The sequence below is a fragment of the Salmo trutta genome, chromosome 10 (genome assembly GCF_901001165.1).
Source record: "Salmo trutta chromosome 10, fSalTru1.1, whole genome shotgun sequence".
In the NCBI taxonomy this organism is placed as follows: Eukaryota; Metazoa; Chordata; class Actinopteri; order Salmoniformes; family Salmonidae; genus Salmo; species Salmo trutta.
In genome coordinates this window covers 28,461,164-28,476,350 of record NC_042966.1, presented here as the reverse complement: position 1 = coordinate 28,476,350, position 15,187 = coordinate 28,461,164, and the positions used below count along the sequence as shown (strand labels likewise).

Below are 15,187 nucleotides of genomic sequence, written 5' to 3'. Positions count from 1 at the left end.
CCCCAGTGTGCCATTCGAGTGGATTTTAGATACCAGTACCACCCATGACTGTGTTTGCTTATGACAAAGACATGGTTGTTGCATTCATTCATTTTCAGTCCTGTGACCTTCACCAAGTGAGATCCTAAGTGAATATGTTGTAATTGAAATGTAATTATTTAAGACAATACAATACATACACTGAGTATACCAAACATTAAGAACACCTTCCTAATATGGAGTTGCACACCCCCTTTTTGCCCTCAGAACAGCCTCAATTTGTTGGGGCATGGACTCTACAAGGTGTCAAGCATTCCACAGGGATGCTGGCCCATGTTGACTCCAATGATTTCCACAGTTGTGTCAAGTTGGCTGGATGTCCTTTGAGTAGTAAACCATTCTTGATACACACAGCAAACTGTTGAGCATGAAAAACACAGCAGCGTAGCAGTTCTTGACACACTCAAATCATTGCGCCTGGCACCTACTACCATACCCTGTTCAAAGGCACTTAAATATTTTATCATGCCCATTCACCCTCTGAATGGCACACATACACAATCCATGTCTCAATTATCTCCTCCCCTTCATCTACACTTATAAAGTGGATTCAACAAGTGACATCAATAAGGGAGCATAGCTTTCACCTGGTCAGTCTGTCATGGAAAGAGCAGGTGTTCCTAATGTTTTGTATACTCAGCATATTTTATAAGGCCTTCTTTTGAGGGTCTAGTTTTACCCTAATATAGTGGCCTGAAACTCACAGTTTACAGGCCACATCAGGCCTGCAAGTCATATTATTTAGAATTTGTATTAACTTGCAACCTGCATCAAGAATGACTGCCAGACTTGGAAAAACTAAGATATAACACCTTAAACATCTCAACTGGAACAACCATTTCAGTATCAGGTGCAATAAGCCAAGTAACAGATTGGAATATTTCAGAAAAGTGCTTGTTATTTATATTTGAGATGCATACGATTAATTAATCAATCAATGTACATGCAAAAACATTGATATTGAAACAAACAATTCAAAAAAATATACCGGCAATAGAGCATGCTGGGAAATATGATAATGATAGGTGTAGTTTTGGTTCAACTGTGGTTATTAACACCAACCCTGGGGTTATTTTACACCACTGAGTGTTAATTTAACTCTTTACAGTGTTACTTTAACTCTTGAATCAACAGTAGAAATGTTACACTGAAAACTCAACACTATTTAACACTGGCCAATTTGCAGTGTCCTATGAAAGGGACACATCTGCAGGCTTCCATACATTTCAAGAACCATAGATTTCTGAAGAACCGTAGATGCCACATCAAGAACCCCACACTTCACTCAACGGTTATTTTTTGGGCAAGAGTTCTCCAAGGAACATTAAGAGCTGAGGAAGAACAATTTAAGAATGAATTTTCAGTACAGTATGATTTATTGAACTTCAACTAATGTACATTTAATTTTATTTCATACTGCTCATTGACAATCAGGGTTTGAATAACACAAGGTGAAGAATAACAATATAATGTCAATATTATCAAATGTAAAATGAGTAACATTCTCAAAATATCATAATAAAACTTTTCATGGTATTTCACCCCAGAACCACACACCAGTGTGTTGAGTTTTATCCACATTGAAAGGCAGACTGACCATTAAGCTCACAATCTGACACATTATGCCACCTCAATGATGATTGAACGTGATACTGACTTGCAGAAGTGAGAAACAAGTGAAATATCTGAGGTCAGTTACAGGGCCATATGTTATTACTTTGGAAGAAATAAGGTGAAGAAATCTTACATAGTCGACTCAGAACATCTGAACTTTTATGGGAAAAGTTTAAGTCCATTTTGATTAATCAAATAATTTGTTACAAAGAAGGATCCGTTCTAGGAATTAATCTAAATGAGTTGTGTTAAAAAATATCTAATGTTTTGGTCAACAGGAAAATGATTAATTTCCATGTTAACATTAGCAAAAACAGCAGTAGAAAGGAAAACTACTGTATCTGTAATGACACATATGGGCCATTTCCTGGCGTTTTCTGTGGTTGCACACTCAAATTGATTGTAATTGTTAGCTTCCTGAATTTTGCAGGCGTTTAATTTGCCAGACTGGCCGAATTAAAAAACAATCATGAAATTCCACTCCTCCATATAAACAAGTATGTATACGTTTATTTACAAATCAAATATCTCTTGCCTAATCTCTACATGTTTTTATATAACACAATTAAAGGCACTCCACTGTAAATACTGACATGCTTGACGGACAATCTGAAATCTTGAGAAGGAACTCATTATTATGAAAATAATACAATTATAGAGTTTTCTTTCTGATGCTAAAGACACATGTTCAGAAAGATGGATCAGCCATAGTTTGGATTGGTGTAAGACACTATAGAAGTTCTAATGTATTGATTCTAATGTACGCTATTCCGCTATACATAGAGAAAACTAGGCAAGAACTGCCGTTGTCTTGAACTCAGTGTTCCCCCTATGTTCATTAAATCATTGCTGCCACTCAAAAAAATATTCATAATTCAGGATGGAAAAGTTTTCAGTGTAAACTTAAAAGACTAAAACCAGAAATATAGTATGTAGAAAATATAATGGAGCTATATATTTGTTAATAAGATCATATTTGAGAATTAACAATTACCCAAATAAAAACTAGACAGTCAGAGCGAATCTAAAATTCCAAGAATAGCATGGCATGGGGCCTCCATTGATTTTGTTATGTTTGAGTCACTCAGATAGCATAACAACACTGCATAAGCCTTGACAAAATGTGTAGAACTGCATGAAACTAGCTTTAAAACAGCAACATTTTGTCTCCGGGGCCAAGAGGAGGGCCTTTAAATATTTTGGTCGGGGAAGCCCCCATCGCTGCTGAAAAAAATCCTAGGGGAAACACTGCTTGAACTCATGAACTTACTGTACTGGAAGGAGGTGAACATGTTTTAATGCTGCACGCAAACACATAAAACAGTCCTTCAAAGTACAGTAAAGCATGACATGATAATAGCTAGCAATGAGTCAAGATCAATTGGTCAATGGTCTGTATATGACAAAAACATGTAGGCCTACAGTATATCCTGCATTCTGTACTGTACTTATATGGTGCAGCAGTATCATACATTACTACAACTGACTGTATCGTGGAAGTATTTACTGGCCATGTGGCTTGTGACACCCCATGAACTGCTAGTTTCAAGTGAAACCACAAATCGCAGTAAAATCCAGAGGAGAGGAATGTATACAAACTCAGCATTAGCACATAACTAATTACTGTGGATCAATGTTAATAAAATATTTCCTGACATATAAAGTCCATGTGCTATAAAAGGGACCTTGCATAAGGGGAAAACATTAAGCGATGTTGCAGGTTTCTATGACCAGAGAGCGAACTGCATTACAGTATACGTAAAGAGATACCCTCCCAGACTGTAACAGGCCATTGTAGTCATAGTATATGCGAGTGGAGGGATTGAGAAAAGAGCACAAGCTGGTTGATGAGAGGCATCAGATTGTAACAACATCCTCTGCGGTAGAAGCCATCTTAGCTGACCCTACACTCCTTGTTATGTGCCCAGGTAAAAGCCTTTTCTCTGTCCCACACAGCAGATGAGTGCAGTACACCTATCCAGTCTATCAGATGCCCATATGGGGAAGCAGAGGTAATGAGGGCACTGTAAAGAAACCCTTCCCTATCAACCAGTGTATTAATCTAGTCTAATGCTCATTAAACAATAACATCAACTCAGGAGGAAAAAAGATACATTTTTGATTTTCTTGTTCTGAATTTGAATGTGAATCTGAAATTGTAATAAGTACTGAAACGAGTAGCTATAAGATGTATCTCCCACTTGCCTGTTCCTTGTTTGGAGAATCTGAATGGATGATGTTTTGGATAAGGGTTAAATAATTACATGATCATCCAAAAATAATACTAAAATGACTAAAATAGTAATTGAGTCTATGGCGAAACGCTGAGAAAATAAATGTACTGCTTAGTAAGAAAAGTTGGCAGATAATGCTGAAATACAATTTGAATAAATGGGAGAAGTCTGAAGCAGACTTTTTCAGTAATTCTAAAAAAGTGTTTGCTTGGTTTTCTTGAAAGAAATAGAAGAACGTGTTTATTCACCAATATTTCAGGGAATTTAACATTTGTGTCAAGATTCACCATCTATAGTGTATATATCATTAGTCTCACATCTTAAAGAACAAGGATGCTATGACGAGTGAGAGAGGTCAATAGACAAAACAAGCTGACAGTCAAATCACAATGTGTTTTGCCACCAGCAACGACTTCAATAAAATGCCAATTAAGTATGTGTTTTGTCCATGTAGTTCGCCAAACCTGCCTTTGAACGCGTGCATTGGTCCCTGAGAGATGTTATACAGTGCTGGGACATGGTATCAGGAGGTTTGATGTGTCGCTCTATGGGCCATGTTGTTCATTTTTTCCTTCACTATCTCTATCATCAAATATTTTTGTGTAAATCATCGATAGTTGATTTCTATAGCGTAGTGGCAAGTTAATGTAAGTCTACCCTCAAATGTTTGATAAAAATGTCTACATGTTTCACTCTACTTTGCACTTACTGTGAGTATAAACTATAAAGACTACCCTAGCCCTTATGAGAATCAATGTAGACAATAGTTTGTTTTCTCATTAAACAACTTAAAACCCTTTTGGTTGTTTTGGAGAAGATATGCCTATCAACAGGGGAAAATGCAGACCGCAGGTGCTCTCCTCTCTTCAAAGGTCTTCTTCCTGGCAAAACAGTGATGCCCGCGGTTCAGACGGCGTTTGTTTGTTAAAAGTTTTTTTAATGCAATTTACGCAGACGCTGGCCTATAATAATAAAAAAAAATATCACACTTTGAGAGGCTCTGGAATAGGCTAAATTTTGTCCGTGTATGTAGGCCTATAAGACCAGAGTTAATGGGCCTAAATTGGTCTCCAAAACTGCACGAGCTTTACATAAGGTAGCTGTATCCACACAGCTACTTGCGCTTTCACCCAGCGCCTTGACAAGAGGCAGCCCATGAGATGTCACGCGCAGCCTGGGTCTCCGGGGACAATAACGGTTACCAAGCGTGAAGTATCAGGGGTGCTGGAGTAGCACTCCACTTCAAATTATAGTTCGTGCTATGGATGTGAAGGGAAAATGCATAATAGATTCAGTGTACGGGTGAAGTAACTAAGCGAGCACTGAAAATAAACAGGAATCAAATCAAATGATTGATTGAAATAATTAGTCTCAGTAGCGGCCCAGGGCCCACACTCCAGCCCCCGTGGAAAGGTTGAAGAAAGCCACTTGTTGCTCCAGTGATCGCTCACACCTGCGTTGGGCGCAGATCTAATCTGCGATCTGAGATTTGTATACAATACCCAAGAGAATGTCCATGCGTAATTCTGTAAATCAGAGTAGCCTAAATCTTACGCTACATAGCCTATAGGGATAGGCTATACTCATAGTCAATTGTTCGATATGTGTTTCTTAATGAGAATATAGAATAACCTGGCATATTCGTGAGCAGCGTAGGTCTTATTTCAAAACAGCTCTAAAAATCAGCTAGGTCTGTGTTATTGATAGCCTATCATCTACTGCGTGAACCATATTTGACCAACCTTGCCTCCTGGTCTGTCTGTACATTAAGACAAGATCTCCTCAGTCCTTCCAGTACTCCTTCCTGTGTAGGCCTATTGGGTAACAAGGTAGATATAAACATTTAATTATTGCATAGGCCCTCATTCATAGATCCTTAAACAGCAGAGACACCAAACGCCTGGGTTTAATTCGTTCTCTCTGTCTGCCCAACATGACATGTCTGAAAGAATGTAACTCATCAACCCACGTCGGGCCTGTCTCGGGGTAGGCCACGGAAAAGCCACGTCCCGCAGCCACCCTGCGCTCCCCCAAAACATCTTGCAATAATCAGTCCAATTAGTGGAGGTCGTGGCAGAGAGCTCTCGGGTTAGCGGTGGGAGGTTGTGAAAATAGGGGGCGGCTATTAGAAGAAACGCGATCCCCATTCATCAGCATTGTAATAATCACCGCTCTGACGAGCCACGCGGGCCCAGCGAAGCTCTGATCAAAATGATCCATGGAAACAAGAGGTTTACAAACACTGTCAAGGCGAGACGGGTACCTTGATTCGGCCTGTCACTGCCAGGTTCCTCCCGCTTGTAGCAGAGGCTTTGATGGGCGCTTGTGACTGCGCCGTCGCCCTACAGCGCGCACTTTCCGCCTGCAAGGAATAAATTAATAGGCGCATCTTTAGCTGCAAGAAGGACTAGGCCTGTATAGGACATTGCATTGCTGTTGACAAGGAGGTGGAACCATAGGCTATAGGCCTATTCTGTAGTTGCACTGTAGCCATGTGTAGCCCACGCCTAGTTGGCTCTTAGCATTTTCAGTTCATGATCCCTAAAGGCCCTCGCAAACAGAATGGCGTATTGATTGATGTGATTTTCGTGAAATTACACATTTTTAGTAGCATATAGCTAGGCCTAATAACTCAAACAATTTTCACATGGGCTAATATATAAAGGCCTATATGTCAGAACAGAATTTCAAATGGATTTCATGAAATATTATTTTATATGGTGGCTAGAGCAATTGGCCTAGGTCTTTATATGCCTATACAGTCTATGACCAATTAGACACGATAATAAAATAACGTTTCTCAATAGTCAAATAGTCCACCCACAAGCAGTCATTATCAGACATGGTGCTAAAAGAAGGGGGGGGGGTACAGACGACCATTGTCACGGTCATCGCAAAAGTTATCATAAACGATTTGGGAGCTTTATGCATGTTATGGTTCAATTCAGAGACATTTAGCTGTTTCTTCTAGATTGTTAGAGAAGATACGCGAATTTAAAAGCGCTCGAAGTGGCTGGTCTGTCAAACAACGTTTGGGTTCTCACTTTTGCTCCATGAAAAGGGTTTTCTTAACCCCTCCTTTAGATCCGTCTTGAAGCACTATTTCGTGTCATTGACTGAACTTATACATTTGATATAGGCAATTGGAAGTTATATGCAATTGTTATTTTTTAAACATAGTTATTAAATATTTATTACACAGTTTCCCTTTCATCTTGTAGCCTTGGGATTTATGATAATACTTGTTTAATTATTACACGCATATAGCCTATTAGCCTAATATTATTATTATTATTACATTTCCTTTGTGAGAATTTATTTTTAAGTGGACGAAGACGGGGAATATATAACTCATTAATGCTCAGTCTAATATGGTTAAATTAGGAATGTTTCATATAGGCTACTCGTTTACACGATTAAATCGAAGCGTTGTTTTTATTAATACCCATTTCAGCAGCCTTGTCCCCTGATGATTAGCATCAGTCAAGCTAATGCCGAAATACCACTCTGCAAACTGGCTTCAGGCGAAACCCAAGTCAATGTATTAAACACGTTCCTTTTGCGAGTGAAAACACAACATGAAAACGGATAAGGGTCTTCTAACAAGATAATTCATCTTAATGATAAAATGGAAACTAGTCAGTGTGCGTTTTTCATTTGTTTAACACCTCTTTCTTTGATCGGCATGTTAAAATGCATGATTTCATGTATGACTATGGGCTATAAATTATGCATGCAATTTAACCTACAGGTGCATACGAGACAGACCACAGTCCTTTCACTAAGGACTGATTTTCTTGCAATTAAGTGGCTCGGTTTCCTGGGTCTTATTTAGAGCACATAGGTCTGAATTAAGAGTAAAACTAAACTAGGCTACAATATTAAAGAGAAATAGATACTACCATAAATATTATAGCTTTTTGAACAAATATATCCAAATCATTTTGGATGCGTGATGATTAGCCTACCTAAATTCAAATTTGGCCTATTAGCCTAATTGCAATCAATCTTAACATCTAAAAGTAATTGATGCGTGGAAACATTCGTCGTTGACAATTTTTCTCTACCCAAAAATATAGGCCTACGCATCTTATTTGTTGACTAGACGAGTAGGCTACACTTTCGTTCGAAACTTGTGTAGCAGCCCCGCCAGGCTGCTCCCGCGCCGCGCAAGGCTACCCTGTGATCACTGCCCCGCAGGTTGGAGCAGCTCGAGCTCGCCTGAAAGAGGGAAGGCAACCGAGGTCCATTTTCATTGAAGGCAAAACAACACAGAGCAGAACACGTTTTCATCTCTTGCCATATTACCACCCTTTCCATTTATACTACAAGCGTCAGCGATTCTATAATTTCACACAAAATGTAATTTTGCTAAGCTTTCTTGTGGTCTGAGGTGTTATTAAGTTAGATCAAAAAGCTTTTCGGATGAAAGCTGAAACAGGTTTTTGCGTTATATTTTACAGAAAGCAGATACCAGAGATGCGTTTAAGATCTGTGGATGGAAAGAGACCTGGCCTCGTGTGATATGATACTAGTGAGTGTAAATGTACTTAATGAAGAGGTCCCTCTGTGATGCAATATAAATCTATCAACTGGTCAATTCTTCACTCCATCGGTCAATACAAAATTACATCTTCACAACAGGTAGCTATGGCACTCTCACTCAGAACAATTATTATTATTGAGAGTTTAAAAAGACATCATAGGTATATTTCATTATTAACATGTAAAATATGTCTTATATCCTGTCATCTCCAAACAAGAGGTTAATTTGTCTTACCGGCAGCATCAAGTAGGAGCTTTCATTCCCCTCAGAAAGCCGTAGAGAGCGCGAGCTCTCCGCGCTCTCATAGCAGAATACACCTCTCTCAACCTTTGTTTGTTATTCAGGCACCTTGTGCGTTTGCTCTAATGTTACAGTATTCCACATTGTACAGTTCCTGGGGATGTGTGCCCACAGGAGGCCTGCCTGCCTGCCTTGTTAATTTGTCATACCCGCATGTGCATTAAATACTCTACAATGCATGGTTAATTACACCAGAGGTTATCAATGCGCACATGATCTAACAGGAGTTAAACTAGGATTTGAAGGTGAGGGAACTGTCTTCAAAACTGGGCACTTTTCTATGATTTTTTTTGTTGTTGCAGAAATCTATTTAATTCAATTGTCTCCCATTCCTGGAACACGTGTCAACAGTGGCCCAAGTTATTCATACTTGGGGATATACTGTATCTATAGATTTTTGTCACTGTGTCAAAACATGGCAAATAATGCAAAATATGTGGTGAAACTATCTGTATATGTTTATTCACGCCTAGCCTATAGTTTAAATATAATTTCTATACCACGACGTTCCAGGTGAATTAGGCCTACATACAATTCCTTATTACAATGTAATAAGCGTTAGATGACATATAATGAATAAGCAGTTATTGTAGAAACTGTGCATACACATGTGGTTCCTGGTTATGGACATGAACATTGGGTAGCATGATCTGTCGCACGCTCTGGCGCCATCCTCCCCAGAAAGAGGGATCACTGCTACACAGCCTCGCGCTCTTTGGCTGCCTCGAGTGTCTGTCAAACATGAGAGAGAAAAAAAACCCATTTACAGGAAAAAATCTGGGCAATATTTCTATTGGTTGGAGGGCTTGAATAGAAGGGAACAATCAGTCAGTGGGGCCAGGGAGCCACCTCAACCCATATCGGGTTACATTGAATGACAGCGTAACCATGGCAAATAATTTGACTAAAACTATTGTCTTATCCTCACCATCCCCGGGTCAGATAACCAACCAATCACAGTTCACATAATCGCTTTTCTTGCCAGTTTAGAATAATATTATTAAAACAAGCGAGCGAGCCTGGTCTTCAGGAGTAGGTAATGTTGAAACGACATAGAAAAGGTGGAGAACGACTGTGGAAGGAGTAAACACTTTCTCTCGGTGTACCTTGAGGGGAATGCTGTGCATTTTGTACTGCTATTCATAAACCGGACTTTCATATTTTCTTTTCGATTGGATTTTATCCTCGTCATTTTTGATACAGCCTACTTTTGGAGACTTTCATGGTCGTTTGTGGACTTACAGTGTCGGTTACTTGCTTTAATGTCTTAGCCATAAAAGGGTACGTGTAAGTAGAGAAAAACATACTTGTTTATTAACTTGCAATCATGTCTATGCTTCCAACTTTTGGCTTTACGCAAGAGCAAGTCGCTTGCGTCTGCGAGGTCCTCCAACAGGGTGGAAACATTGAACGGCTCGGGCGCTTTTTGTGGTCTTTACCCGCGTGTGAGCACCTCCACAAAAATGAAAGTGTTCTCAAAGCTAAAGCTGTGGTCGCATTCCACAGAGGAAATTTCAGAGAGCTTTATAAGATTCTTGAGAGCCACCAATTTTCCCCTCACAATCACCCGAAGCTGCAGCAGCTGTGGCTCAAAGCGCACTACGTCGAGGCGGAGAAGCTCCGAGGCCGCCCTCTCGGGGCTGTGGGAAAGTACCGCGTCCGCAGAAAGTTCCCCCTGCCTCGGTCTATCTGGGACGGCGAGGAGACAAGTTACTGTTTCAAAGAGAAGAGCCGGAGCGTACTCAGAGAATGGTACACGCATAACCCCTACCCTTCCCCGCGAGAGAAGAGGGAGCTCGCCGAAGGCACCGGGTTGACAACCACGCAAGTCAGTAACTGGTTCAAAAACAGACGGCAAAGAGACCGCGCGGCAGAAGCTAAGGAAAGGTACGAGTAAGTGAATGTTTACTCCTTGTCTTATTGCTTGTTTGCGTAAAAGTCTGGACGCTGACTTTAACTTGGATTATTTGTTAGGAAATACTGATTTATATATGCTAACCTCTCATTTCAAATCAGGGTACGGTAAACTATAGTATAATTTATTATAAGCTACCATTGATAATCATTCTAACTTTGATAGCTAAAGCAAACTAATACCATGCTTTTATTTTGCCATTTAAACTATCCATAATCAACAGATGCCAAATATTAACTCTGGCTTCATGATCACATCTGAAAGTATGTAAATGTAGATCATATATTTCGTTTCAAAAAAGTTCCTTGAATGTCAAGACGTTTTTATTCTGCTTGAGGGTGGTAGTTATTTTGCTATTGCTTAATGAGCTGTTTGTAGGCCTACATTTCAAGTTTCGAAATGATACTGTACAGAAGAGCTTTAATATGTATTTAGTCAGGTGTTCACTCGGAGGGTGTCTGCTTTCTCCCGCTGGCGACTAATTCAAACTGAAACCACTGCGTAAATCATGTCTTTCCACTTTAAAACCATGAGTCATTGGGATTCAGACTGTAAATGTATGCCTAATACACGTTTAGCAATAATTGGGCCTGTCATTTGCGCCTGCCAGCTTGTGTGTACACAGTTAAGGTTTTCCATTATGCCTTCATACCCATAGGCCCAAACTAATAGCCTACACCAGTTTAGATATAGTTCAAATGGCTTAACATATTTTTTTTCTAACATTGACTTGGTGAAATACAGTAGTGACAAATTCGTCTATTCGTCCTCATTAAGGGTAGGGTGGTGATTGATGAAATGTGTTTAGAAACGGCTAAATCCACTGCAGATTTCTAATAATCATTTAATTATATAAATTATATAGCAACAGTAAAGGTACTAATATAAATCTCTCACACATTGCATTTCTGTTTAGGGGTGTGTCGTTTGCGTCTGTGTGAATTCAAAAATAAGTTGCATGCACACTCCACCAAATGCATAGGTATAAATAACCCTGTATGTATTTCCTGAACTTAGATTCTCCCGTTTTTATTATGCGGGCAAACAACATCTGCACAATGAAACTAGATGATGCAAGAAAATCTAACATTGTTACTAGTTTCAAATAGGCCTTGACTCATGAATTTCACACGTTGTTGTTTAACTTGCATAGCCTAGCTATATGATAACTTCTTATTAAAAATCCTGGAGACCGATGACGGCGTCGACATATCCCACACTGCTCATTTACCAGTTCCTTTTAGTCTATAGGCCTAAAACTTGTATATTAAAATCTGTACTAAATTGTTCATCCAAACATAGCTCGGTATAATTATGATAAGACTATTTGTTGTTTGCAAGCGAATGCATGTTTGTATAGGCTACCTGACAATATGGGCTAATATAGGGTTCATTATGACTTACCATATTATCATCTTTCCTTTCCACAGGGAAAACAACGAAAACTCCAACACCAACAGCCACAACCCATTGACTTCTTCCATGAATGGAAATAAAACACTTTTGGGGAGCTCAGACGACGACAAAACGCCTTCAGGGACTCCGGATAACACCTCGTCGACTCCGGCTATGCTCATCGCTTCAAACTCGGGGCTGCAGATGCACGGCCTAGCGCCTCCACCCGGGCCTAGCGCCATGCCAGTGTCCAGCCATGACTCTGTGCACCATCATCACTCTTTGCACGATACTATACTGAACCCTATGTCGTCCAACCTGGTCGACCTCGGCTCTTAAACACGAGACCCTGGTTGGAAAGGGACTTTCTGAGTTACGTGGATGTTTGAGAAAAGCTTCAGGCACCTGAGGCGAGATGCAAAGGCGAAAAGACAGTCAGGAAAATGTGGCTCACACGGTGAGAGGTGAGATGGTAGGCGTTTAGCTGAAAGGTATTTTACCGGAATGTAATAACATGTTATATTGTTGAAAACAATAACAATAAAATGTCTTAATTCTTGTTACTATTATCGTTATTATTTTAGGGGATAGATATCAACAGATGCGTAAACTCCAAGTCAGGTACCCCATGACCTTTTGTTTACACATAGGTTTTCCAAGAGAGCCATATTCAGTTTGATTTTGTTTTGGGGTATCATCGCTTAAGTGTTTTACTATCATGAGAGCCGTATGTGAACGATTAAAGATTATAATATCTTATTATTTGTATTTTCATTTGGAAAGCGACTGCATGATAACTCTGCGATTAATAATAAAACATAAACAAATCGATCTCACTATAGTTTCATATACCCTTTACAATAAAAAAAAGAAATGCATTCATTTAAAAGGAGAACTTGTTTGATTTATATTATTTCAGCTTTTTGTTTGAAAAATGGCAATTCATTTTTTTGTGTGGAGTTTGTTTTTGCACATCATAGTTGACCATTAAGATATATTTCATACGATGTTTTGCAAAATGCTTTAGAACCACACTCACATTTTAAACTATATTGTTGACCATAATGTCAACCAGTGCGTAAAGTAGCCTAGGAGGAGCATGATTTTCGTTGATTCATTATTTTGGAAAGGCGACAGAATGTCTAACCTGAAAATACATCTGTGTTACGTCTCCGCGTTATGATTCCGATTTCGATAGTATCGTGTTGCAACATTGGGCTATCAAGTGGGCTAAGGTAGCCATTAAACCGGATGCAAAGGCAGCCGATATGAGACCTGTTTTTTTTTTTTTTTTTCTTACTCTAGGCCTAGACCTGGGTCTATATCATTTCTCGAAATGTTATGTGACCAGACAACATTTCAAAGTAGCCTACAAAGTCTTTGAAAACGTAAAATATATATATTTTTATAGCCTATATGTTTATTCCGTTTTCCTTGTCTTGTTATTTTCGTGTTTGAAGATATATGATGAAGGTGTATGGCGCGTATAGGCCCAGAACCCCAGTGCCTATGCGTATTACACTTTTACAGAGAGGTTTGCTGTAGGCCTATATTCTAGGCCTATATTCTAGGCCTATATTCTAGGCCTACTGCTGTGCTGTGATTCCGTGACATATTACCCCCTCCCCCCTTCCAATATAGGCTAAAGATAATGAAAACTCTATTGAAATCTATCTTAAATGCAAAACAAGTGCAGCAATTTTGCAACTTGCTGAAATGGGACATTGTCCATTGTGTGTGTTAACTACATGCATGGACTGCAGTATGGTGTAGATACCCACTGGGCACAGACCTCAATTCAACGTCTGTTCCACGTTGGTTCAACGTAATTTCATTGAAATGACGTGGAAACAATATTGATTCAACCAGTGTGTGCCCAGTCGGTAGGGTCTACCGTTTTTTGGTATTATGCGTGTCAGGTCAGTTCTGCCTACTCATCTATGTATATGGTGCAAAGATAATATTTCTTACACTACGATATTTTTACAGTACTATGTCATATGCCTATGGAATAGAATTAAAGTATGAACCTGACTACGGCTGTCAGTCTATGGCATTCTTTTAAAAACAGGACTGAATAGTGCATTGCCAATTATCAATAAAATCTGACACAAATGATTTAGACCATAACGGAGGTTGATGTTCATGTGATGACACTTTTTCTTTCCTCTTGTCGATGAGAACAAAATTGCGGTGTTCACGGAGACAAACACAAAACTAGAAACGTGTGTTGAAAGAGGACACTTTGTTTGAACAACTTCAACCCACAACCTGCCGTCATCCAATCTCTTCTACTTTCAAAGTCTTGTAGAATATTTCTAAAAACAACATTTACATAGGCCTATTCATTCCTCTTTTCAGGAATTGTCGGTATTTTATATGAAATGTTTTAGTCCTAACATAGGTTATGATAGTTGCATCTCTTTATTCAAATCAGTCCCCTTCCACGAGTCCTAGGCATGGATACCTTACGCAATTATAAGTTGAATTGAATGTATGCCCTATGGACCCAATTCCATGTACTGAATATGATCTTTACAAGAAAAAAAGATTTTGCTGTGTGGCCCTGGACTACGTATTCAGATATAAGCAAGATGCTGGCTTAAAGTGTGCATGTATAGGTTATACACAGTATTCTTATAATTGTGGCTATAACCAAACGTTTGTATTGAGTGGTGAGCATCACACCTTGTTGGCTTATGGACCATGAAGTTATTGACGCTGGTATTTAGCTCTCTCACTTCATTATTAGCAAACATTTTAGTGGATACTCAAAACAACCATGCCCCATAATACCGTCTGTGTTTGGGTATAGGCGTAACACCAAATACTTTGGTTCTCACAAAACAAATATTTTAATTCCTGGGAAGTGCAAAGTTCTGCTCTTGACTTTCTCTCTCTTTCTCCAACAGCTGAAATCCGAATTTTAACTAGTTTGTGTGAGTGCAGCATGTGTGCCTTAAGAGTGGCAGAGAGGTTGTTAAACTTTTGGGCATAAAATGTTACAAAACTCTTTCGGCATGAGTTGGGCTAACCAGACCCCTTGGTTATAAATGCAATGCAACATGTTGATTTAATGCTGGAAAGCCAGTTTATGGGAACATTACTCAAACTGCAACAACGAAAAGTAATGGAAACAGAATA

At 39.2% G+C, this 15,187-nt stretch overlaps 1 protein-coding gene and 1 long non-coding RNA gene across 4 annotated transcripts in view; one reads left to right on the top strand and one right to left on the bottom strand.

Annotated features, from left to right (window-relative positions):
* LOC115201527 (uncharacterized) overlaps positions 1–9,379 on the bottom strand; it is a 46,541-nt gene extending 37,162 nt beyond the window's left edge. For both annotated transcript variants that reach the window (XR_003879756.1, XR_003879755.1), the window contains exons 1-3: positions 8,668–9,379; positions 6,151–6,249; positions 5,630–5,701 (exon numbers count right to left, since the gene is read on the bottom strand). This is a non-coding gene — a long non-coding RNA (uncharacterized LOC115201527). The remainder of the gene's footprint in view (positions 1–5,629; positions 5,702–6,150; positions 6,250–8,667) is intronic.
* Positions 9,380–9,400: 21 nt separating this feature from the next.
* On the top strand, positions 9,401–12,932 carry LOC115201526 (homeobox protein SIX2). 2 transcript variants are annotated; one of them, XM_029765229.1, is made up of 2 exons: positions 9,401–10,626; positions 12,079–12,932. In XM_029765229.1, the coding sequence occupies exons 1-2, from the start codon at positions 10,061–10,063 to the stop codon at positions 12,380–12,382; spliced, it is 870 nt and encodes a 289-aa protein (XP_029621089.1). In that variant the 5' UTR covers positions 9,401–10,060; the 3' UTR covers positions 12,383–12,932. The 2 variants fall into 2 exon arrangements, with proteins under 2 accessions (XP_029621089.1, XP_029621090.1); XM_029765230.1 differs by having other exon boundaries at positions 9,417–10,620.
* Positions 12,933–15,187: the final 2,255 nt, after the last annotated feature.

Coding starts and splice junctions, on each gene's coding strand:
- LOC115201526 (XM_029765229.1), top strand. CDS start 10,061: ATGTCTATGCTTCCAACTTTTGGCTTTACGCAAGAGCAAGTCGCTTGC. Junction 10,627..12,078: donor GAAGCTAAGGAAAGGTACGA/GTAAGTGAATGT, acceptor TCCTTTCCACAG/GGAAAACAACGAAAACTCCA.